The 24732-nt window shown below is 42.9% G+C and overlaps 1 protein-coding gene across 2 annotated transcripts; it reads left to right on the top strand.

The window, feature by feature from the left end:
* The first annotated feature begins 1272 nt into the window (after positions 1 to 1272).
* Positions 1273 to 24512, top strand: LOC306784502 (myosin-9-like). 2 transcript variants are annotated; one of them, XM_079278527.1, is made up of 43 exons: positions 1273 to 1434; positions 4557 to 4747; positions 4935 to 5075; positions 5205 to 5361; positions 5667 to 5694; positions 6222 to 6315; positions 6725 to 6745; positions 7825 to 7917; positions 8199 to 8262; positions 8636 to 8734; positions 8883 to 9026; positions 9744 to 9839; positions 9980 to 10056; positions 10341 to 10535; positions 10917 to 11090; positions 11292 to 11465; positions 12000 to 12114; positions 12542 to 12732; positions 12887 to 13008; positions 13292 to 13361; positions 13449 to 13609; positions 13704 to 13812; positions 14052 to 14183; positions 14355 to 14561; positions 14638 to 14775; positions 14896 to 15019; positions 15485 to 15656; positions 15795 to 16007; positions 16164 to 16308; positions 16819 to 17025; positions 17165 to 17269; positions 17932 to 18084; positions 18336 to 18584; positions 18936 to 19148; positions 19348 to 19560; positions 19697 to 19858; positions 20042 to 20170; positions 20848 to 20936; positions 21081 to 21204; positions 21581 to 21789; positions 22024 to 22132; positions 22297 to 22469; positions 23519 to 24512. In XM_079278527.1, exons 2-43 carry the CDS (start codon positions 4562 to 4564, stop codon positions 23625 to 23627), a joined length of 5886 nt encoding a protein of 1961 aa, XP_079134653.1. In that variant the 5' UTR covers positions 1273 to 1434; positions 4557 to 4561; the 3' UTR covers positions 23628 to 24512. The 2 variants fall into 2 exon arrangements, with proteins under 2 accessions (XP_079134653.1, XP_079134654.1); XM_079278528.1 differs by lacking the exon at positions 1273 to 1434 and adding an exon at positions 3768 to 3854.
* Positions 24513 to 24732: the final 220 nt, after the last annotated feature.

Below are 24732 nucleotides of genomic sequence, written 5' to 3'. Positions count from 1 at the left end.
GTGCGTGTGTGTGTGTGTTTGCTCCGTCTCGTTCATGGTGCGACACGCTACCCCTACATTTTTATCCGCTCATCTTTGATGTGTGACAGATCAGGAGGACCGGGGCTCCGGGTAATGACAGGGTTTGAGAAGAAACTTTACACCCGCACTGCAAAAACACAACAATAGACCACGCCCCCCTCCACCTCTGCTCTTTCTGCAGATCTTACTCTTTCTCTGTCTCCTCGCTCTGACCATATATGGTAGAAAATTAAACCAAAAGCTCATTGGTTGATGGGAGGCAAAGTGCAGGTAGATATTCCCCCTGGTTTTGGGTATATTTTGGTAAGATTATGTGCTCATTTACTTGTTTTGCTTATGTGACTGAAATGATTGTAAGTTACTCTTTTAATTTTATTTTTACAGAGAGAACACAATACCAGAATTGCAAAGAAGTTGTGTTTCACTCCTGTGAACTGCACTGTTTTTACATACTTCACTGACATTAGACCCACTGTTTTGTCTCTAGAACCATGAACACATAAATATGGACATACTCTTCCATGCCGGTTGGCCCTCTTTACATTTGTTTCCTCTCTGCAGCCAGTTTTGTGTTTTGTGTCATATTTCCAGCAGTGCCACACCCCTGCTCCTGTTGCAGGTACAGACAGGGCTCTGCATTCCTAAACACACACACACACACACACACACACACACACACACACACACACACACACACACACACAATACTCTCGTACAACAGATAATCACTGACTCTCTTCCAATAAAGTAAACATATCTCAACATATAAACACTTAACCCCTTTACAGTTTACAGCGTTGTGAGTTTCTTGTTCCTATTTTTGTTTGAGGTGCAAATTTTAATTTGAAAAAAGGGATGTCTAAACTTCACACTAGGTGTCCAGATATATCTGAGAGCAAAAATATTATAATGAGAAATATTTGAAAAGCTATATGCATATATATTTATTCAGAATAGTGCTGCACCTAATTACTAGTTGAATCATTTTTTATTTGTTATTATTCAATTAGTCATTTACGAAAAAATGTCTTGAGTCTTCAGATTGCTTGTTTGATTCAACCAAGACCAAGATGTAAACAAAGAATGTAATTTTTGATCGATAAATGACTGAAATGATTCGACAACTCATACCTCCAGGTTTTAACGTGGAGCTCTTGAACGCACCACAGACCGCGGGGGGCGGGGCGTTTTAATTTACCTGCAAATAACTAAACCTGGGCGGATCAAAGGTGCAGACGGTCCATCCTCGCAGAGCCACGCCTGAGCAGCTGGACCACATGAGAGCGTCGAGGCGCGGCGGAAGACAGAGACGTTTAGTGGACAAAGTGTCTTTCAAAGGGACTTTGCTGCTGCAAACACCGGACAGGAACAGACGACACGAGCTCACGCACAGTGCCTGCCTTTGAAAAACAGGTGTGTTCTCATTATTGTTAATATTACGGACAGCTGGGTGGTATTAACTGTGTCTTCTTCAGCAGATGGGCGTTCTTATGAGCTGCTGTACACTAACATTTTGAGCAGCATAAGTTTAGTTTTTAGTTCAAGGAAGGACGAGTAGAAATATGCTTGTTTAGAATCTGCCCAGGTGTTTTCATCAGGCGACACAGAGGAGCCATTTAAACCCGCGCATGCTCAGGTATCACCTGGTTGTCTCCGAATATTAATTCATTTGTATTATATATTATGCGCTGGGCTCTTTAAACCTTTCTATGGTGCTTTTGCTGAGTCAAGGCTGCCGTGACATGAACCCACAGCTGACAGTCACTTCTCTTTATGACGCTCACAAGACAAACGACCACAACCAGTAACATCAAATAGTAATGTTTTCATAAGGAATATACAAGGTACATAAATATCACTTTCCAATCAAACAGGTGGCTAAACCCGGTTTAATTGTAAAGGTGAAATGAATGCCGTTGGTTTTATTTTACCTGTATAAACACACCTTTTTAATCTTAAATTGTAGGACTGGTAGAATTTTTTTTATTTAATTATTTTACCAGGAAATAATGATAATCATATGAACAGTGACTCAATCTAACTTGACAGGGAAAACCAGGATGTTTTATGAAGATTCCTCTTTTGATCTCAGGTGTTCTGTGTTGACTTGCATCTGTCATATTGACCCAGTTTGGACCCTGCAGTGCACTTTTGTTTGTCAGGTGAGCCCTGATATGATCTTTCACAAAACTAACACACCCTGCTGCTGCTGCCGCCGCTGCGTGCCTCTGCCTCGGGATACAAAATTGACATGCAGTCACAAAAGAGGACTTGGCTTTGTGTTGATGAGTTATGTCTGACAAGATGGCTCCAGCTCGGGGCATGTTTCTACTCATGACTTGCTGTGTAAAAAAAACAGTTTGCAAAATGTAGTCTTCCTCTTTTTGTTCAGCCCGGAAATGAGACTGCTCTACCACAATTCCTCATTCCTCATCACCTTTTTTTTTAAACATGAAAACAAATACTGACATCTTGTTGCGCTGATGACTTTTCGCCACTTTTTTTTTTTCTTCAGCGTGCACACAGAGCTGCGATCTACCAATCCACCTCAAAATCATCTCCTCGTTCACTTTGACTAATCCCTAATGTGTCAGTGCCACAGCATTGGGTTGTAGTGGATACTCTGAATGACGAGAATCAATACAGAAGGGTGTACGTGAAGCTTGAAGTGGTTTGTCTCGTCATTTTGATCCACATGGTGTCAGACTGTGCAGAGTTTGTGCAACTTCCTGAGGAAGTTCGCCCATGGATAGCTTTAGCAGTGAAGCCACATGCATGTGAATGTCACAAGTCCTCTGCGTGGGCTATTTGCATTCATGTTTTTCAAGCTTGATGGTGCATTCAGGACCCGGTATAGTTGCTGTGAATGCTCTTAGTTTTGTCTGAGCTCTGCTGCAGTTTTGATTCTGGTGCTGCGTGAAAGAACCAGAAGAAATGCGACTGCGTTCCTCGTCGGCTTCCTCCACTGATGTTCAAGAGTCTGAGCACTTAATGAACAGACACGACTGACACCCTGCGCACTGATCCCTTTATCCCTCGCTCTATAAACGCTCGGCTGTTTCTGTCATCATCCGTCCTCTACCTGAGAGGATGCTACTGTACAAACATTCATATATAACATTTCTATTTGTATAAATATCACCTTTTGATTGAGAAGTGACAAGTCTTTACTTGGTTTTAACTTGCACTCATTTCCTTTGGGAATAGTTGTTGTGAAGGGGTCTCAGGATAGAGGGTGTACCGGTTATAAGATTTGGTGTTGTTGGGCTTGATGGATGAAATTGACTTGCCTTTTATACAAATAATGATTTGAGTTTCGGATATTGTTCAAAGCCCTGGATGTTTTTCTTTATTATAAAGAAAAACATTGTAAATTCTAATGTCGGGATTTGTCGGACCCGCTTGAAGATGAGATGATGCAAGGGGACGATCTCATAAATAAGACATCTGTTTAACTAGTTAGTGAAGGCAGAATGGAGGTAATGGCCTTATCTTTTTGATGGTATCTTCCTTCTTTTTGAGTCTTATTCAGGGTGTGGTTGGTAAAGAATAACATTTCCGTCCGTGTCCAGACTTGCTCCTGACATTCCTCCCTGGTTTCTCTTGACTGCAGCGCATCCCTCCGCCGACCTCCACCAGCGCTTTTACATAACTCTCGCTGCTAGAGGCTTTAAATGCTCAGAGCCAGCCTCACTCTCCTGATGCCGACGATGTAATATCTGCACAGTTATTACCTGTGGCTCTGGAGAGAGGGTTGTGGATAATAAGGAGTCGGGAATTTGTGGAGTTCTGTGTTTTAATGAGCTGGTGAGGAAGGAATGTGGGTCAGACAGGTAATGGAGGACGGACAGGTAGAAATGTGGAGAGCGGGTGTCTCACTGTAGAGATCAGTAATGAGTTACTAATTGTTATGTGGACTGTGTTGAGACTCGGGTCATGAATAAACCGGCAAGGAAACGAAACAAGTTTGTTTGAACTAAATATTTGGATTGCTAATGCTACAGTGACTGTTTACCAGCCTCCCTGAGTTTGTCTTTATTCATGCAAGTTTTAGTGAAAGCCTGAAGTCATTCTCGTGCTCAACTCGGGCGTTGAATGACACGCGGTGAGTGGCGGTGTTAGTCTCATGACAAGCAGCCTTTGTGGTTTTAAAGACGGTGTGCTTTACTTCTTGCTTTGTACACTGGTGCATGTGACATTGAAAAGGTCTTCTGTCTCCCGGATGTCATTTGAGGCGAGGCAAAATGTCCTCAATATTGAGTACAATACAACGTCGGCACTATAGAGAAGTTTAGCTATTAGCTATTCTAATTGTATATAAGAATAGATATACTTTTTTTATTTGTGGCATTTTTGTTTTTATCTGATTTCAAAAGCAGAGAAATGACAGAAGAGAGGGTGGCCCGCCACGCCATGGAGTGTTTGTCTGCAACAAAATACATATGTTTTTAAAAAATTTATTTTGATTCCAGCTCCCTTCCCAAGGTCCGATGGCTTCATGTTGGTTTAAAATGTTCTCTTGCTCTGTCCTAAAGCTACCATGACGGACGCAGACAAGTTCCTATATGGCGACCGCAGCGCGGGGAGCGCCCCTCTGGCCCAGGCCGACTGGGCCACCAAGAAGCTGGTGTGGGTTCCCTCTGAGAAGCTGGGCTTCGAGCCCGGCTCTGTCAAGGAGGAGCAGGGAGAGGAGTGCATGGTGGAGCTGACCGACTCTGGCAAGAAGGTGAAAGTGGAGAATTTCTATTTTCGACTCTAAATTAGTTTGTCTGTTTCTTTTAAGTCGTTGACGACCGGCAAAGAGCCAGCAGTTTCATTTCACCATCGATGTCAAATGTACTTTTAACAAACGTGTTGTCGTGGTCTGGTTTAGGTCGTCCTTCTGACAGCTGTCGTGTCTCTGTAAATCTCAGGTGACGGTAAACAAGGATGACATCCAGAAGATGAACCCACCCAAGTTCAGCAAGGTGGAGGACATGGCGGAGCTCACCTGCCTGAACGAGGCCTCGGTGCTGCACAACCTCAAGGAGAGATACTACTCTGGGCTCATCTATGTGAGTTTGTGTGGACAAGCATGTTTGTATATATTCTCACGCAACGGGTCTCCTCTTAGTGGCAGATGTTTATTTAAGTGGTTGCATTCACACTCCTCTCTCACACTAACTAACTTCTGTGTTACCCAGACGTACTCTGGTCTGTTCTGCGTGGTGGTCAACCCGTACAAGTACCTGCCCATCTACTCTGAGGAAATAGTGAACATGTACAAGGGCAAGAAGAGACACGAGATGCCCCCTCACATCTACGCCATCACAGACACGGCCTACAGGAGCATGATGCAGGGTAACAGAGTTTAAGAGAAAACAGTGTGTCAGCTACAGTGCAAATAAGTCCCAGGGTGCCTCTTTCAGGCGAAAACTCAAAGATTGTGAATTAGCAATGATGTAAACAACGAAAACAAATCTTCACATTAGAGTAGCTGGATCCAGAGACTCTATTCATCAGTGTATTAATCAACCCGACATGGCTCACACGCCACAGAAACTGAAGAGTTAAACAATCGCATGTCTTATTATTACTGGGCGTCACTTCAGCTGCCTGTCTTTTGGCTGTAATGTCATGACTTCTCCTCCGTCTCTTCCTCTCAGATCGTGAGGACCAGTCCATCCTCTGCACGTAAGTCACTCTGTCCTCTTGGCATCTTCACAACAGCTTTGTTTAGAGAAGTGAACAGCTCTTTTTTTTTTTTTCTTTTTCTTTGATTCCTTTTTTGCACCGACTCATACAGATGCCTGTTGGTTGTAGGATCAAGCTTGAATTTAGTTTTCCTTCAAGGCCCGAACAAAACAGTCTCACTTTAAGCTTAATTTAGTGGCTTTTCATCACATCACATGATTATCAGCAGATACAATTTGCCAAGTTGTCATTGAATTGTAGATGTTAAAGTTATCAGTGTTTTATGAGCACTTGCTGATTTTTCTCACTCGTGTTTGGTCAAAGAAATATGTTCGAAGTTCGTTCTTGACCTTGGAAGCAGTTTTCTTGTTTTGTGTTTATGTCAGCTATGAGGGGGGAAAAAAGTAGTCTTCATTGCAAACTATGTCTTTATTCTTGTGTAGTGTGTCTCTAATGCCTGATTATAATGTTCCGTGTGCTGACTTCTCTGATGCATATTATGTGTCTACATCTTTCTGTCTCTACAGTGGGGAATCGGGAGCAGGGAAAACAGAAAATACCAAGAAAGTCATTCAGTATCTCGCCCACGTTGCCTCATCTTTCAAGTCCAAGAAAGAGCAGGTCAGTAAAAACGGAGCTGTTTTTCTTTTTCGTTCCCCCTCCTCTTCCTGACTCTCTCCTGATGGTTCGTCTGAAGGCTCTGGATGGAAACCCCCTTTATTTTTCCTCTCCCTGTTCTTCCCCTGATATCTCTATGAAGCAGTCTACCTGATGGCGACGACTGATGTGCATTCCTCTTTCAGGCCTCGACGTGCCTGCCTCGCCTCCTCGGCGTAAAAGTGAAACAGAATGAATGTGTCTGCTTGTACTCGTATTCTTTATATGTAGGTTGTTTCACAAGAAATGTTAGACGTATCGCTACTTCGCGGTGCATCAGGTGACACCAGGTTTCCTCTGCAGATATGTAATGTGTGTGCTGAAGTTGACATGAAATGTGTTGAACTCTGTCCTTTTTTCACCTCTTCTCCAGGGCAATGCAGTTTTATCACATGTGAGTTCATCTCTGACTCCATACGCATGGTGTCTGACTCCTTATGCACTTCTCTACTAACGGGAAACGTTTTGTCTTTGCCTGGGTTTTGGAGGAAATGTGTTAAAATATGACTTGAATATAGCCCACTGCACTCTAAATAAAGAAACAAACTTCATTTTTAGATGTGGGCATCACACAAAGAACCTTTACCTATTATGTAAGAAGAGATGTAATGTACCAGGTTTATGCAAATTGTTGTTTCCCTCCCATAATCTCATCCCTAGGCAGGTACATGGGACATTTTTGCAGCTGCTTAGCATACTGCGTGGAAATGTAGGAAACAGCTAGCCCCTTAAAACCCAATTTAACACTTTGGGGTTTGTGCCATTATCTTTGGACAGAAGCAGGCTAGCGATTCTCCCCTGTATTCAGTCTTTATGCTAAGCTAACTAGCTCTTGGCTATAGCTTCATATTTAGCATACGGTGGTATCAATGTTGTCATCATAACTCCTCGTAAATTCAATAGTTTGTTGTAAAATGCAAACCTAAGTTTTCCATCCACTATAAACAGTCTGGTGTGGGTTTAGAGGATAAAGAGACCCGTCTGCTCGATGGCAACACAGCAGAGTAGTTGAGCCGTAAACTTATATGCGGTTGTGTGCCTCTAGTTTTAAAGCTGTATTGGCTGACAGCTTTTTTTAAAATTTTTATTCTCAATCTGGTCAGTCCGGACTCCATTATTATGCAGTTGTTTGGGGTGATCTTGGCTAGCCAGCTTGTTTGTGCCTGCATGGACAGGGATGGTTTTACAAGAGTATTTTTTTTTTCTTTTTCTTTTTTTTCTTGCTTGAGTGGGCTTGCTGGTATGCGTGTTGGAATGTGCAGGATTCAGTACCGTATATGCTTGTGGGTGGTTGATTGGGCAATGATAACATCCCCTGAGGTAGTTAGTTGAAATGTTTGTTTTTTAGAAGCCATTGCAGGCTCTATGTAAATGCACGATTTTTAAGCTGTGCTTGCCTGATGAATTTCCAGCTTAGAGTCATGATAAATAAGTTATTGTTTATAGTTTCTGACACTGTATCCTCTCCGTCAGGGGGAACTGGAGAAACAGCTGCTGCAAGCAAACCCCATCCTGGAGGCCTTCGGCAACGCAAAGACCGTCAAGAACGACAACTCTTCAAGATTTGTAAGAAAACGAATCGAAGCCCCTGAGAACTGTATTGCTTTCTGAATAACATAACGTTCATGTCAAATAAGCGCCGCTCCAAATAAACAGCGTTTGCTATTATTAGGTTTGGGTTGAACACCCCGCCCACTTTCAACCAGTGAGAAGGGCACAGACAAAATGTGCACACATCTTTGAAACTTTGGCAGATTATTTTGTGTTCATGTAGAGAAGCTAACTGTGAACATGGGTCCGTTTTAGTACTGCATATCAAAATGATTTAACTTTGTTTTCTTTTGTAGGGAAAATTCATCAGGATCAACTTTGATGTCAACGGATACATTGTTGGAGCCAACATCGAAACTTGCATCCTTTTTAAAAATATGCTACTTACTTACTGGATTAACCTGTTCGGAGCTTCCCTCAACCCATATGTGATAGAAACCAGGGGCACAGAGCCGTGACTTCATTTTAGACTGATACTGTCAGTAAGATACAGACTTGTGAATCCTCTACAAGACAGGGCCACCAGGTGGGGTAAAAGTGCCGCTGCAAGAGCAACCTGTAAATCTCAGTTTTTTTTTTAAATTGTCCTTTAGTGCATATTACCAAACGAGTTTAGAAATGAATCGCATTATTGCTAAAAACATGTGGGTTAATCCAGTTTTGCGTCTATACGTTCAAAGATGCTGTTGTCTTGCTGCGTTTGCATGTTTGTCCTTGACTGAAATGTCGCTAGATCTGCTGGAGAAGTCTCGGGCCGTCCGACAAGCTCAAGACGAGAGGAGCTTCCACATCTTTTACTACATGCTCAGTGGAGCGGGGGACGAGCTGCGCTGTGAGACATTTTATTACGACGGGAATCTGTCCAACTGGGATACGTTTATTGATGTTTACTGAACCTGTTCAAGAGCCGGTACATTTATTAAGCAACTTATGGAGGTCAATTGTTCATAAATGGTTCTCTCTCCTTTTTCACTGTCTAGCTGAGTTGTGTCTGGAGGATTACAGCAAGTACCGTTTCATGTCCAATGGCAACGTGACGATACCTGGCCAGCAGGACACGGACATGTTCACTGAGACCATGGACGCCTTTCAGATCATGAGTGTCCCAGAAGAGGAAAGAATTGGTACCTAACCATGATATTTTTTTTTTTTTTCAAACTTGTTTATAGAGCTGTGACTAAGGATTTAGTTCATTATCAATCTAAGGTTCCCTGTGGAGTTTTGGTGGGTGCCCGGTTTGTTTATCTCATTCACAAGGACGCACACTCTCAAAGGTGACGCGATGCACATTCCCGTCAATGGTTTCATACCGTTCCACTGACCTACAGATGGCTGTAATGCTCCAGCAATGTGTCGGCAAAGATTGGGAAGAAGAAGACTGCAAGCTAGTAAACATGGCTGAAAACGATGCAGAATTTGAAATACTTGTAAAAAGAAAAACCTATGCTGAGCTGACACATTTGTTGGAGCTCGAGGAAACACGCACTCATTTGAGAATGTAGTACCAGAAAATGTCTGCGTTTTTACTCGTCAAAAAGCCGCTGGTTAATTTTCCATGACTCATTGATTAATCAACTAATTGCTGCAGGTTATTTATAGAAGTGGATGTATTAAATACTAGTAAGATTGTGTTTATTTCTAACTACTTTAGTGACATTCCTGAATGCAAAACGGAATGAAAGGTTTTGCTTTATGTCAACTTTTAAAGTTTGTTTTAAAATATCTTAATATACAGAATGAGTTTTTGTTTTTTTGATAGGGTGAGATCATCAAACGTGTGGCACATAAGCTTCATGTGATTCTTGCCTCTGCAGCACACAATGACTCTGTCTGTCTGTCAGGTCTGCTGAAGGTGGTGTCGGCCGTGCTGCAGTTGGGGAACATGAGCTTCAAGAAGGAGCGTAACTCTGACCAGGCCTCCATGCCCGATGACACCGGTACGCTCATTTACACAGACACGCCACCATCATCATCATTTCCGCTGTGCATGTTGTCTGTCGCATTTTCTCAAACCTTCCCACTTCATCAAATATCCACCTTCACGGCCTCCAATGTGACCCCCATGTTTCACCCCCAGCCGCCCAGAAAGTGTGTCACCTGCTGAGCATCAATGTGACCGACTTCACACGAGCCATCCTGTCTCCCAGAATAAAGGTCTGCATGGCAATGGAAACACGATTGTTTCTTTGACATTCGATAATATACCCATTCGTTCACCATATTTCTTTCAACTCATTGCTTGATGCAAATTTCCACTTTTTTTTTTTTTTTTTGGCCTGTGAGTTTGTGGATGCAATGTCGGGACATTTTTTCTGTTTGAAAATGGTGTGAATTTTAGTTTCTTCATCCAAATTAAATGAAAGCGATTTTGTCAATTGTCTGCTTATTTTTGTGATTGTGACTTCAGGAGGATGACATTGGAGTATTTGTTTTTGCAGGTTGGCAGGGACTATGTCCAGAAGGCACAGACCCAGGAGCAGGCTGAGTTTGCTATCGAGGCTCTGGCCAAAGCCTCTTATGAGAGGATGTTCCGCTGGCTGGTCTTGAGGATCAATAAGGCCCTGGACAAGACCAAGAGACAGGGAGCCTCCTTCGTTGGCATCCTTGATATTGCTGGATTTGAGATCTTTGAGGTGAGCTGTTCAGGGCTTGACAGATTTGATAGTCATGCATCGTAACTCTAGTTCTGTGATCAGAGAGAGCACTCTGATGGGGCTCAGCCACTCTGTTTGTCAGCAATACAGGAGTCTGTTTAATGCTGCATGCTATAGAGTGGTGTCAAAGTTTAATTTGATTAAAAGACGTGAGTTTAATTCACAAACGGAAGTCGATACCGAATTCCTCATAGAAATGAATGGGCAACAGGCAGACCTGTGAGGTTGGTCTTTAACAGTGTCCCTGTAACACCTTATGATGAGGTCTGCAGCCCCGTCACTCTCCAGGTGTGGAGGGCTTCTGACGAAAGTTGCAGATTTTTAACTATTTGGCGTAATAGTTTCTCTTCTCTCTTGCAGTTGAACTCATTTGAGCAGATGTGTATCAACTACACCAATGAGAAGCTGCAGCAGCTCTTCAACCACACCATGTTCATCCTGGAGCAGGAGGAGTACCAGAGGGAGGGCATCGAGTGGAGCTTCATCGACTTCGGCCTCGACCTGCAGTCCTGCATCGACCTCATTGAAAAACATGTGAGAAGTCTCCCAGTTATTATTCCGCCTCAAGACTTGTACAGATAACATGGGCAGTACTTCTCTCCACTAGAAGTAACACTTGAGATGACGGTTACAAGCCTTTTTCTGCAGAAGTCACTGACTAAACACAAGCGGAGGCATGTGATTATTTGAACTGCAGACTGACGTGCGTTTTGTTTCTTCCTCCGTTCATCACAGGCCGGTCCTCCCGGCATCCTGGCTCTGCTGGATGAAGAGTGCTGGTTCCCTAAAGCCACAGACAAGAGCTTTGTGGAGAAAGTGGTTCAGGAGCAGGGGACAAACCCCAAGTTCCAGAAACCCAAGAAACTCAAGGACGACGCCGATTTCTGCATTATACACTATGCTGGAAAGGTCAATGATGATAAAGTTTATATTGTTGGGTTTGTTAAAGAGTGACTTATTATTATTGGTGGACTAACATGACTGTAGTTAGTGGAGGGAGATCATATTTTGGCTACTTTACAACCTATTGGGTTGTCTTATCGAGAAGAAAGATCCATATGTTATGAAGTGATCACATACTTTTAGTTGCACAATTTCAATCTGCAGTTGAACTAGTATTTACATCCGTCGTATAAATATGTATTTGAGTAAAAAGTACAATTTTTCCCTCTTATTATGAGTATAAAGTACTCAAGTAAAGTAATAGCAGCTGAAAATTGTACTGCTCCACTAGATGGCCGCAACATATTTCTCTGGCTCACTTCTGAGTACACAAAGTAAGTCCACTGGTTACACGCCGTAGACCTTCGATTTGTAAATTAAGTCGGCGTCATAAAAACGTTCTGTGCTTCAGAATAAAACGGGACATCAAGCTTCAGTAACGAGGATCTGGTAACCTCAACTTTGTAGTCTTTTATTTTAAACATGTCTCCTCTGGTGCAGGTTGGCTACAAAGCAGACGCGTGGCTGATGAAGAACATGGACCCTCTGAATGAATGTGTGGCCACGTTGTTCAACCAGTCTACGGAGAAATTTACTGCTGAGCTGTGGAAAGACAGTAAGTAACTCAATTCATCCTAAATCACGTAGCGCTTACTGCTGTGCGCTACTCTTGATGCTGAAATTATTGGAGATGCAACATTTGATGCCTGTTGAAGGTCCATGACTGGAACATCTTGGGCATTTCCAACAAACTTGGTGCTGACATTGTGAATTAAATTTTTTCTACACACGTGTGCATTGGACAAGACCTAGTTTGGATCTGTAGCGTTAAAATCACCCTCAATTAATTTGTCAGTAATGTATAAATACTGAGATGCACAGATAGTAGAAGTAGGTTTTAAAATATTTGTTTGCACCTTCTGGTGTTGTCAAAATGTATTTTATCTACATGTGAAAAGTGTTACAAATATGTTTTCATTATGAGAAATGATTTAATTTCAGCATCATAAAACGCACTGACAACCTTGTTTGTGTCCTGGCAGTGGACCGTATCGTCGGCCTGGATAAGGTGGCAGGAATGTCTGACTCTATTCACGGTGCGTCCAGAACCCGTAAGGGCATGTTCCGCACTGTGGGCCAGCTGTACAAGGAGCAGCTGAGTAACCTCATGGCCACACTCAGGAACACCAACCCGAACTTCGTCCGCTGCATCATCCCCAACCACGAGAAGAAGGTACAGAACAAGCACTCGTGGTACAAGTGAAGGAGCATTCAATATAATGAACTACCAATGTGCGCTGGCAATACTGGTGTAAAATATTTTTTCAGTTTGACGAAACATAATAGTCTGAAAATAGAAAGACGGTGATGCTTTGTTTCTTCTTCAGGCTGGTAAACTGGAGCCTCACCTGGTTCTGGACCAGCTCAGGTGTAATGGAGTCCTAGAGGGGATTCGCATCTGCAGACAGGGCTTCCCCAACCGTGTCGTCTTCCAGGAGTTCAGACAAAGGTGACAAACAAACAAAACCCATACCTGACAAACATTTACTATATATTTTACACACTCAATTAAAAACCCAGTCCTGGTCTAAACTTCATCAAGTTCTCAAGTGGGACAAACATGAGACATTAAGACCAAAAAAGAGATCATTCAGACATGCATCCACAACAGTGAATGTGCCTTTAACGACATGACTCCAAAAGGCCTAAAGTTTTAAAAAAATATGCACATTTATTCTAAAAACAACTGTCAAACTACCAGAGTAATTTAATTCTGCTTGTCTGTCTCTCAGGTATGAAATCCTCACTCCAAACGCCATCCCAAAGGGCTTTATGGACGGCAAGCAAGCCTGTGTGCTCATGGTAAGAACAATAAATCAGAAAAGAATTTGCTCATTGTTCAAGGTTTGGAACTCGTCACTGAGTCTCTTCATGTCTTCTTCATGTCAGAGCAAAGCTCTGGAGCTGGACCCAAACCTGTTCCGCGTCGGTCAAAGTAAAGTGTTCTTCAGAGCCGGAGTCCTGGCTCACCTGGAGGAGGAGAGGGACATCAAGATCACTGATGTCATCATCAGCTTCCAGGCCTTCTGCAGAGGATATGTGGCTCGCAAGTATGAATCAGTAGGATTAACACTATACATATTTCATCAAGAAACATATTTACAACATTTCTAGACAAGATGGCAAATATGTTTTTGACTTCAGAGCCTTTACCAAGAGGCAGCAGCAGCTGACGGCCATGAAGGTTATCCAGAGGAACTGTGTTGCTTACCTGAAACTCAGGAACTGGCAGTGGTGGAGGCTTTTCACCAAGGTAAGAGATTAATGACGCTGCTCGTCACTGGACAGCGTCTTCTATCTAAAAGAAGATTGTTAGCAGACATGTCCCAAGTCGAGTTGCAAGCCCTCATTTCCGCAACTCTGCTCCAACTTAGATCCAAATCTGAGTTCTTCAGTTTCTCACGAGAGTGCCATTTCATCCACCCTAAAAAACATCTCCATATGCTCTAATAGATTATTTTATTTATTTATTTTTTGCTTTTTGTCTTCCAGGTGAAACCTCTGCTGCAAGTGACTCGGCAGGAAGAGGAGATGCTGGCCAAAGAAGAGGAACTGGACAAAGTGAGGGAGAGACAAGAGCAGGCTCAGCAGCAGCTTCAAGAATTTGAGTCTAAGCAGCAACAGGTAGGCGTCTCCACGAAGACACTGGAGGGAGCTTAAGCTATGGTCAGCCTTATTTTTTAAATATGTGAAGTGGCTTAGTTAATTAGTGGATCTTCATTAAGTCACGAGTCTTCTTTATTCCGAATGATGTGATTATCAAAGTCTCACTTTCCTTTGACTCCCCGCTGCTAGCTGAATTCTGAGAAGTTGGCTCTTCAAGAGCAGCTCCAGGCAGAGACGGAGCTGTGTGCGGAGGCTGAGGAGATGAGATCCCGCCTGTCCACCAGGAAGCAGGAGCTGGAGGAGATCTTGCATGACCTGGAGTCTCGCCTGGAGGAGGAAGAAGAGAGGGCCACCCAGCTGCACACAGAGAGAAAAAAGATGCAGCAGAACATCACGGTCAGTTGAGTCCTGCGGGATACACAATGTGAGACTGCGAAAATGCTTCAATATTGCAAATTGTTTGTTTATCCAGGACCTGGAGCAGCAGCTGGACGAGGAGGAAGCAGCCAGACAGAAACTCCAGATGGAGAAGCTGACCACGGACGCCAAGATGAAGAAGCTAGATGAGGACGTCATGGTGCTGGACGACCAGAACAACAAGCTCATCAAGGTCTCGTACAACATGTTAACGTAGCCCACACATTCAGCATTCACCAGACAAATGCAGCCTAAATAAACAACCATTACACCTGGGGCAATGAGTCATTTCTTTTTTCTTTTATAATCTCAGGAGAAGAAACTTATGGAGGAGAGGATCTCTGAGTTCACCACCAACCTGACTGAGGAGGAAGAGAAGTCCAAGAGCCTGCAGAAACTCAAGAATAAACATGAAGCCATGATCACAGATTTGGAGGGCAAGTATCCATTGTTTCATATACGATTCATAATTATTTGCGTTGTTTGAAATTCATTTTTATTTCATTTGTTTAAAAAGAATATCTAACATCGCACACATTTCATGAAGCCATGGAGAGGAAAAAGCACTTCGCCCAAACAATATGAGAGCTATGTGAACACACTCGAGGTCTCTTAATGTAGCCCATTGCAGAGGTGAATTCCCCAAAAAAGCACAGAGGCAGTCTGCTTCATTTACATGTCGCTACTGTATATTTTCTATTCTTAAATATATTTATTTTTTTCTCTCAATTGTTTGGGTGTCGTGAGAGCCTGTAATCGGATGTGTTATTATTAAATTGAGAACGAAAAGTAATTTATGGACTGTTCCTTTTTCTCCTTTCACCTCCATCCTTTGAATGTATTTTTTATTTTTACCTTTGCAAGTAAATGTCAAATTTGTGTTTCTGTCTTCTCGCACACAGATCGTCTAAGAAAAGAGGAAAAGGTGCGTCAGGAGTTGGAGAAGAACCGTCGTAAACTTGAGGGAGACTCCAGTGAGCTCAATGACCATATGGGAGACTTGCAGGCTCAGATCGATGAACTCCGAGCTCAGCTGGCTAAGAAGGAGGAGGAACTCCTCGCTGCACTGTCCAGGTTCAAGAAAAATAAATACTTTTTTCTTTTTTTTTTTTTAACTGAAAGCTTTAGTGCAGTGAATGTTCTTGGAAGTGAGAACTAACACACAGAGTACCTGTTTGGCAATCTCATCCCTTCTCTCTTTCTCGCCTTCAGGATCGAGGAGGAGGCTGCAGCCAAGAACATGGCCCAGAAGAAGATCAGGGAGCTGGAGGCTCAGATCTCCGAGCTGCAGGAGGATCTGGAGCTGGAGAGGCAGGCGCGGGCCAAGGCTGAGAAACACCGCAGGGACCTGGGAGAGGAGCTGGAGGCCCTCAAGACTGAACTGGAGGACACTTTGGACTCCACCGCAGCACAGCAGGAGCTGAGGTAACGGTCAAAACTACGTCGACTTACTGCCAGAAGTGTGTTTTAAAGTGTTTGATGGACAGCTCGAAGTCTTCATGTGAAAGACTTGCGTGCGCAAAGATTTATACATTTTGTTTTGCTTCGGTTCTTATTCACTTCCTCATTCTGTCTCTGCAGGTCCAAGCGGGAGGTGGAGGTCACCCATCTGAAGAAGAATCTGGACGAAGAGGCCAAGCTCCACGAGCAGCAGATGGCTGACATGAGACAAAAACACAACCAGGCATTTGACGAGATCAATGAACAGCTGGAACAGGCCAAGAGGGTAATGGCAGTCTTATTTATGTAGTTCATTACAGGTAAACTCAAAGTACTCTACATTTAAAGGCAGAATGTTCAAATACTGCATACTAACATTTTAAAGATGGCAGTGAGATCAAGCAATACAAGAATCAAAGTTCTCTGCGAGTCACTGTTTATATTAAGGCCTTTGAAGACTCGTAGAGAGCTGTTTCACTGTTATAATGTGGCTCTGAAACCAGATTGGTATGCGTCGTATATATTGTGGGTTTTTATATACATTTCTATCCAATTCTTTATATAACAGTATTTTGTTCAGAAAAGGAAGATTAGAAATGACTACTCTGCACAGAGCTTTTAATAGTATTTTCAATGTTCTTTATAAAGCAATGAAAGACAGATTTGAACAGTTTGGTAGGGATTGAATCAGGAGAACAGGTGCAAGAATGAACTGGGTGGTCAATGGAGAAGGATGCTCAATGCGTAACAAACATCTGAATAACAATCGCATGCTTCATGTGTGCTGCTCCTGCAGAACAAGGTGTCTGTGGACAAAGCCAAGCAGGCTCTGGAGAGCGAGTGGAACGAGTTGCAGATCGAGATGCAGACTCTGACACAAGGCAAAGGAGACTCTGAACAACGTCGCAAGAAGGCCGAAGCCCAGGTCCAAGAACTGCAGATCAAATTCAGCGAAAGTGAGCGACAGAGGCAGGAGGTGGCCGACAAGATGGTCAAGATGCAGGTACGGTTTTCAAGGGCGGAGAACTGAGTGACTGGGACGTAAATGAAGTGTAGGTGGCGGAAAGGAGGATAGTTTGTGATGGTAGTATGGGTTGAGTGGCTAAATATATTGTGTCCATTATTAATTTTCTGGTGTCTAGTTGGAGGTAGACAATGCCAACAGCCTCCTGAGTGAAGCAGACCACAAGAACATCAAATCCAGCAAAGACCTTTCTTCTACAGAGTCTCAGCTGCAGGACACACAGGTACAAACACAAATGCATGTTTACTGTGTCAAATGCACTCTTGTCTGAAACAAGAAGTCGATTCAGCAATTGTTTTAATAACTCTTTTTCATTTCTTAAGCAAACATTTTAATATTTTCCAGTTCAAGCTTGTCCAATGTGATGATTTGCTGCTTTTCTCTATTTCATAACATTGTAAATACAATACTTTTGGGTTTTGAACTGTTTCTATTGACCAAGCCATGATTGGAGAAAACAATCTTTTTGCAGCTCTAATCTCTTACAGTATCTGCCCCACATGTTTTCTGTATATGGACATGCAGTATTTGCGTACAAGCAACACAGTATCTGCCACACATCTTAGCAACATGTTTGCATCAAACGTTTTAAGATTCAGTGTGACTCCCTCTTACCAAGGATATTCCTATCCCCAATGTCCGTAAATCTACTAAGAAATTCGAGAAAAAAGACGCTCCTTGATGTTATGTCTTCTTCACTGTTCTAGTGATAGTTTCTGTGCGTTCATGGTGATGCTTCAAACAGGAACTGTCAAGAGCTAATTCAGCATGACTTTTAATAGTGCAAATTTACCATGATGTGAACAAATGCATGCAAAAACACTTGACTTTAAAGGGTTTTTAGCATGTTTTTTTTTCTGATGTTTTGTCTTCTCTTTCCTCCAGGAGTTGCTCCAAGAGGAGACTCGTCAGAAGCTCGCCCTCTCCACCCGCCTGAGGCAGCTGGAGGACGAACAGAACAACCTGCGGGAGATGCTGGAGGAAGAGGAAGAGGGCAAGAAGATCGTAGAGAAACAGATCACCGCTCTGCAGACCCAGGTCGGTGCACAGTGTCACACTCTGTCTGTGCACTTAAACACATCGCACTCAACAGTAGTTTTTGAAATTGTACTGTGTTCTCAGATCTTTATCGTTCAAGAGTTTATTTCAGACTGGCCTCAAATCAGTGATGGAGAAGGACATCAAGGCTCCCTCCTGTAGCCTTGATTCATTCATCAGGAGTCCAGTGTCCCTGAACTTTCACATATTCTTATTGTCCTAATGCCCTCTCCTTTCTTTCACGTCTTCAGCTGGTAGACTTGAAGAAGAAGCTGGAAAATGAGACCTTGTCCCTGGAGGGGACAGAGGAGGGCCGCAAGCGATTACAGAGGGAGTTGGAAGGCGTAATGCAGCAGCTCGAGGAGAAGACGGCAGCTTACGACAAACTGGACAAGACAAAAACCCGTTTACAGCAGGAGCTGGATGACCTCATAGTGGACCAGGACCACCTGAGGCAGATCGTCTCCAGCCTGGAGAAGAAGCAGAGGAAGTTTGACCAGGTATCATGTCAAAAGTGTATTTTGTGCACAGAGCGAAACCAGTAATAATTCAGCAAAAGGCTGCATGGTTTTCTTTTGGCAGTTGAAAGGGTGAGATGTTTAAGACTACTGCGTAAAACTTTGCAGGCAAAACTCAAGCAACAGATATAATTATCCAAAAACGAATCACAACAGCAATAAGTGTCATCAGATTATATAGAAAGCACAAATCTGAAAATGTGGGATCATGATTTTGTTTTGAATGTACTGTTTATGTCAGCAGAAACAGTCACCTTTTATTGAAGAGTGTTTAGTTAAAAGAAAACATTTTTCAGTGTGCTGTAACTGCCTCTCCTGGTCTCCTCTCCCTAGATGCTGGCCGAAGAGAAAACTATTTCTACTCAGTATGCAGAGGAGCGCGACAAGGCCGAGGCTGAGGCCAGGGAGAAGGAAACGCGAGCACTGACGCTGGCCCGCGAGTTGGAGACCATGTCGGACCTTAAAGACGAGCTGGACCGCACCAATAAGCTGCTCAAAGCTGAGATGGAAGACCTGGTCTCCTCAAAGGATGATGTTGGCAAGAGTGTAAGAGAAAAAACACGAGTCAACTTTTGGTGCACGGAGAGCTGGAATTAATTGTTTTTGGCTAAAAATGTCAAACATCAAAACATGTAGTTTTTTTTTTTTTTTCAACGCTAAATAAGTCATCATTGGCAGCATTGACTCTCTTCACTGAATGCTTAAAAACGCTGATTGTGTAACAATGCAACCTCCTTGTCCGCAGGTTCACGAGCTGGAGAGGTCAAAGCGTGCCATGGACCAACAGCTGGAGGAGATGAGGGTTCAGCTGGAGGAGCTGGAGGACGAGCTGCAGTCCACGGAGGACGCCAAACTGCGTCTGGAGGTCAACATGCAGGCCATGAAGGCCCAGTTTGACCGAGACCTGCAGGCCAGAGACGAGCAGGGAGAGGAGAGGAGGAAACAGCTGGTTAAACAGGTACGAAACAATACTCTGACTTTTTTCCACAAAGCGTTGCACGGTGGTATTAAATTTCTGCATACCTTGTTTGCAAGAAAATGTTATAGTTTTACTGACTGACTCACAAATCAAAATGATTTGTCCTGTCCTTCAGGTGCGTGAGATGGAGGTGGAGCTGGAAGATGAACGCAAGCAGCGTTCTCAGGCCCTCTCGTCCAAGAAGAAACTGGAGCTGGACCTGGGAGATCTCGAGCTCCAGATCGATGCTGCCAACAAGGGCCGTGATGAGGCCCTAAAACAGCTGAAAAAACTCCAGGTGATATAGGCCTCCAATGCACTCACACATAAGCAAACAAATTGCCAAAGTGAGATTGGCTTTGCTCATAACCCATGATTGACTCGCTAGTTTAACTGAGAAAGTAACATAAACGGACACAAAGACAAATGAAAACAAAACAAATTTGAGCCTTGGTGTCCAACCACATGTCTACTGCTCTAGGTTCTAATGAAAGAGCAAATGAGAGAGCTGGAAGAGCTGCGTTTGTCCAGAGACGAAGTTGTCAACGGAGCCAAGGAGACTGAGAGGAAGCTCAAGGCCATGGAGACAGACGCCCTGCACTTCCAGGAGGTATGAAAGTAATAATGGGACACCTGGATAAACGGGCATTATTTAATATTAGCATATGAGAACTTTGTTAGTGCACTGGCTTCAAGGTTGTTTTTATTAACTCCTGAGGGGGAACACTTTTTTTTGGATTAAATGGAACAACAAGAAACCTGTCACAAAAGACACTTTACATTCCAGTCATTTAGCAGACGCTTTGAGCCAAAGCGACTTACAATAAGTGTATTCAAGAGAGAGCTACTAGTCATAAGTGCCTTTTTAAAAAAAAAAAAATTTAAATGTGTGTGTATATATAAACGAGCATCTAAGAGCATAAACCAGAGCGTCGGTGCAGAAACAAAACTAATATGAATACAATATATGCTAAGTGGAAGGCTCTGGGTAGTACTTCTTGAAGAGGTGAGTTTTCAGCCTGCGCCAAAAGATGGGCAGCGACTCTGCTGTCCTGACGTCAGTGGGCAGTTCATTCCACCACTGTGGGGCCTGGACAGAAAAAAGCCGTGACCAGGTCGATCGGCACTTGAGTAAATAAATGTGGGCGTTGGCACGCTGGCTTTATTCAGTACAGTGGAACGTGATTGTGTGTAGAGTCTAACGAGCTGAAATTGCGTCCAGGCAACTGTTCAAAGTGTTTAGTATCGAGCTCTGAAGTATACATTTGTGTCTTCTGCTTCCTGCAGGAGCTGGCCACTGCAGAGAGAGTGAAGAGACAGGTTCAGAGCGAGAGAGATGAGCTCCAGGAAGAGACTAGCAGCAGCAACGCCAAGAAGTATGACCCAAAACATAGTATTTCAATAAAAACACGTAAAATGCACCCACGAATATAGATAAATGTGCGTCCAAATTTCACAGCAACAAAGGAAATTTGTCTCTTAATTATTTACTGTCGCTCCTCTTCCTCACTCGTTTCCAGTTTGCTGCTGGCAGATGAGAAGAGGAGGCTGGAGACTCGTATCACCCAGCTGGAGGAGGAGCTGGAGGAAGAGCAGCTCAACACCGAGATGGTCAACGATCGTATGAAGAGAAGCACACTGCAGGTACGGACACGCAGATATGTTGATCATATGAGCTGATCATTTTGTTTGCGAGTAGGAGAAAACATTTAGTGTTCAGTGTAAAAGGAAGGAATGTGTTTACACTCGGCGGTGGGTAGAGCTTGTTGCCAGATCGATCCTCGGGCGCTTCACAGCAGCCCACTACTCCAAAATACCTACTTTTTTAAATTTTATTTCTAGCATCAGTAATAACACCACGCCTGAACATAATAATTTTTTTATCAGGATTAAATCCTTTGCAAATGTCTGAAGTTATTGTCAGCTGGAGTTGGAGAGTTGCAGCGAAGAAACAACACCGCGATTAGCGATTTTTAAAGGAGTACCCAGGGTGACTGTCTTTGCATGTTTCTGACTTCAGACCGAGCAGCTGACCACGGAGCTGGCTGAAGAACGCAGTGGCTCCCTGCGGCTGGAGGGGGCTCGCTCCCAGCTGGATCGCCAGACGAAGGAGCTGAAACTGAAGCTGCAGGAGCTCGAGGGAGCCATCAAGTCAAAGTATAAATCCTCCATCACCTCCCTGGAGGCCAAGATCGCTATGCTGGAGGAACAGCTCGACATAGAGTCAAAGTGAGTGCAATGGACTCTTTGAAATATCATCCCATTTTTATTTTGACTGGTTTCTCTGCTGACCACAACAGTTGTCTTTTTTTTTTTTTTTTTTTGGTGTTACAAAAAACATACCTGGGTCCTAAAAGTTTCAGTAATTGTGTACTCGTGATTTAGTACAGACTGATATAGAGATGGTGAATTAATCGGAAAAGCCCTGTACTGATGCCGCACTGCTTTTCCTACTCTGTTCAGGGAGCGCCAGCAGGCCTGCAGGTTGACCAGGCGCACAGAGAAGAAGCTGAAAGAGGTGTTGCTACAGGTCGAGGACGAGAGGCGCAACACAGACCAATACAAAGACCAGGTAACTCATCGCTAATCTCCCTTTTTAGATTGTTGAAGGGAGGACAGAGGAGTCCTGTTGCGTAGTTTGTTCCTGACTCGAATCCTTGCTGATGTGCTTGTCCCGTCTTTGGCACTTGTTCCTCTATTGGTGCTCTCCTCACCAAATGAACCCCGTCTCTGCAGGCGGAGAAGACGAACAGCCGAATGCGTCAGCTGAAGCGTCAGCTAGAGGAGGCAGAGGAGGAGGTGACACGGTCCAACGCCCAACGTAGAAAGCTGCAGAGGGAGGTGGATGATGCCACTGAATCGGCAGACATGATGAACCGGGAAGTCAGCTCTCTGAAGAGCAAGCTCAGGTAGAGGCGCCTATAACATTTTTATTGAGAGTTCTTTTTGATGTGTCAATACAGTCATCAAAACAGTCACTCATTCCATTGCCCCAGCACACGCATGCATCCTCTCAACTTGCCATCAATGTCAATATTCCATCATAAATTCAGTTCACATACAAAAATTTATAGCGATAGCTCCCCCTCTATTTTTTTTGTAGATTGTTAACAAGATTTCCCATATCCTGGAAAATGTCATGTGTTGCACTTTAACACAATGTATTTTATTTTCTGGGGTGTAATAAGTTTTATTGAAGGTGGGTTCTTTTGATTTCCAGTTAATTAACATACTTTTTTATTTTTTTATTTTTTTTGCTGCAGTAATTATTAAAAGTGTTAATTTCTTTCTACTATTACACTTTTTGAGCGTTGTCTATTAATTGTATTAAAATAAATGTAGTACATACTGCAGCTGCCCTTACAAAGTACGTAATGTTGCATGCAGTATGCGTTCATCAGAAACATACTTCTTCCTCATATTATTACACTATAAAGAAAGTATTCGTGGACATGGACTTTAGTAATGCCGCTATCATTGGAACAAAAAGATCCAAAATGTCCTGGAGGTTAATATAACAGTAAAAAGTAAACGGCACTTTAACGTTACTTCCCTCTTAAAATGGCATTGAACTTTAACCCTCTTGCTAAATATATTTGTTTAGCAGAGGACTTTAGGTCAGAACAGCCAGAAGTCTACTGGCTTGAATACTGAAAAATGCAACCTGATGCAGTAAAACATTGTGTTTATTTGTTGTTCTGAAAAAGAGGGCAGGGAAGGTCACTCGAAAACGAAGCTGCATTAAGTTGCTGAAAGGTCTGTTTACAAGTCTTGGCGTAGGGCTGCTTATGTGGGGGAAAAAACGTTGTATAAAGCCTTTTGTGGCTGCATAATCTTATTTATTTTTAAAATATATTTATTAATACTGTAAGTATCATCTTCTCTACTTGTAGCAAGTATTTGTGCAGCACCTGACTGTTTGATCCATTATGTGTTTGTGTTTGTTTGTGTTTTAAAGACGTGGGGAAGTGCCTTTCAATATGCGTCGTATCATAAATCGCACTGGCCTGGAAAGCGATGAGGATGTGGACGTGAAGACTGAAACACCTGAGCCTGCACCTGAGTGAACGGAGGGCCAAGAGGGAAATAATACAATGACTACAGTAAACATGCAGATACAGTTTTTAAAAAAAGCTATTAAGTAAGACTTTTTTTTAAAGAGGATTTAGCCATATATTCCCCTTGACATTCATCTTATAGCCTTATTGTTGCTTTCCATAAAACACATTTGTGTCGCAAAAATAATCTATTTCAACTCTGTGAATGTAAGGTGTTTTTCTAAAGCTTTACGGTCTATTTTTCTACTTAATGGGTATATTATACATTATTGCACTTGTAACAAGCAAATTCTTTTTTTTTTTTTTGTGCTTGAGGTACCTTTTTTGGGGGGGGGGGAAACATGTTATGCTTGTTTTGCACACGAATATAGGTCTTTTGGGAGTTTTTGATGCCGTTTGAAACCGGTTCACATTTGTGTTGTTAGCATAAATCTGCATTTGTACTGTAGGTTTTTCCTCTCACTGTGACATCATTTTGTGTCATTACCTCAACCAATTTTGCTTAACGCCAACACAGACAAAACGGACACGAGATTGGAAATTGTTCATTTCATCAGAGGTGGTGTAGTCGCAAAGCAGCAATGTTGGTAGAAATGTTGTGCCATCATCTATGATAGCTTGGTTGATGTATAATTTTTCTCTGGTTTTACACTTTATGGATTGTTGGTGGAGGGCCGTCACGTTGTAGCTCTCACTGTACTATGTTTGGCGCTATGCTTTGCACAGCAGAGGGGGCTTTCTATTAGCACATTATCCTCTCAATGTTTCCATGCAGATTTTAGATAAAGTCTGATACCCTACCAGTGTATTGACATAGTGATGCCAATATTTTAAGGCTTATCTATATTTCAACAAATGCCTTGAATGCAATAAATTGACAAATTATCAAATGCATTTGAGTTCCTCGTCTCTTGGGTGACTTTTGTCAATTTTGAAAGGTTTTGGGTGAAAGAATAGGGCTAGTTTTTCTAGTGTGTCATAAAACAATACTTGTGTGCATATTGGCACACTGACTGTTGGCGTCTTGTCTAAATGGCTGTGAGAAGAGCCCCTCTTAGGGCAAATTTGAATGAAAGTAATCGGGGAATAAATTCCCTCTTTGTGTTCCTTTCTC

This window comes from Melanostigma gelatinosum (genome assembly GCF_949748355.1).
Source record: "Melanostigma gelatinosum genome assembly, chromosome: 11".
Classification (NCBI taxonomy): Eukaryota; Metazoa; Chordata; class Actinopteri; order Perciformes; family Zoarcidae; genus Melanostigma; species Melanostigma gelatinosum.
The sequence above is the reverse complement of the archived record's forward strand: the minus strand, read 5'-3'. Positions and strand labels throughout refer to the sequence as shown.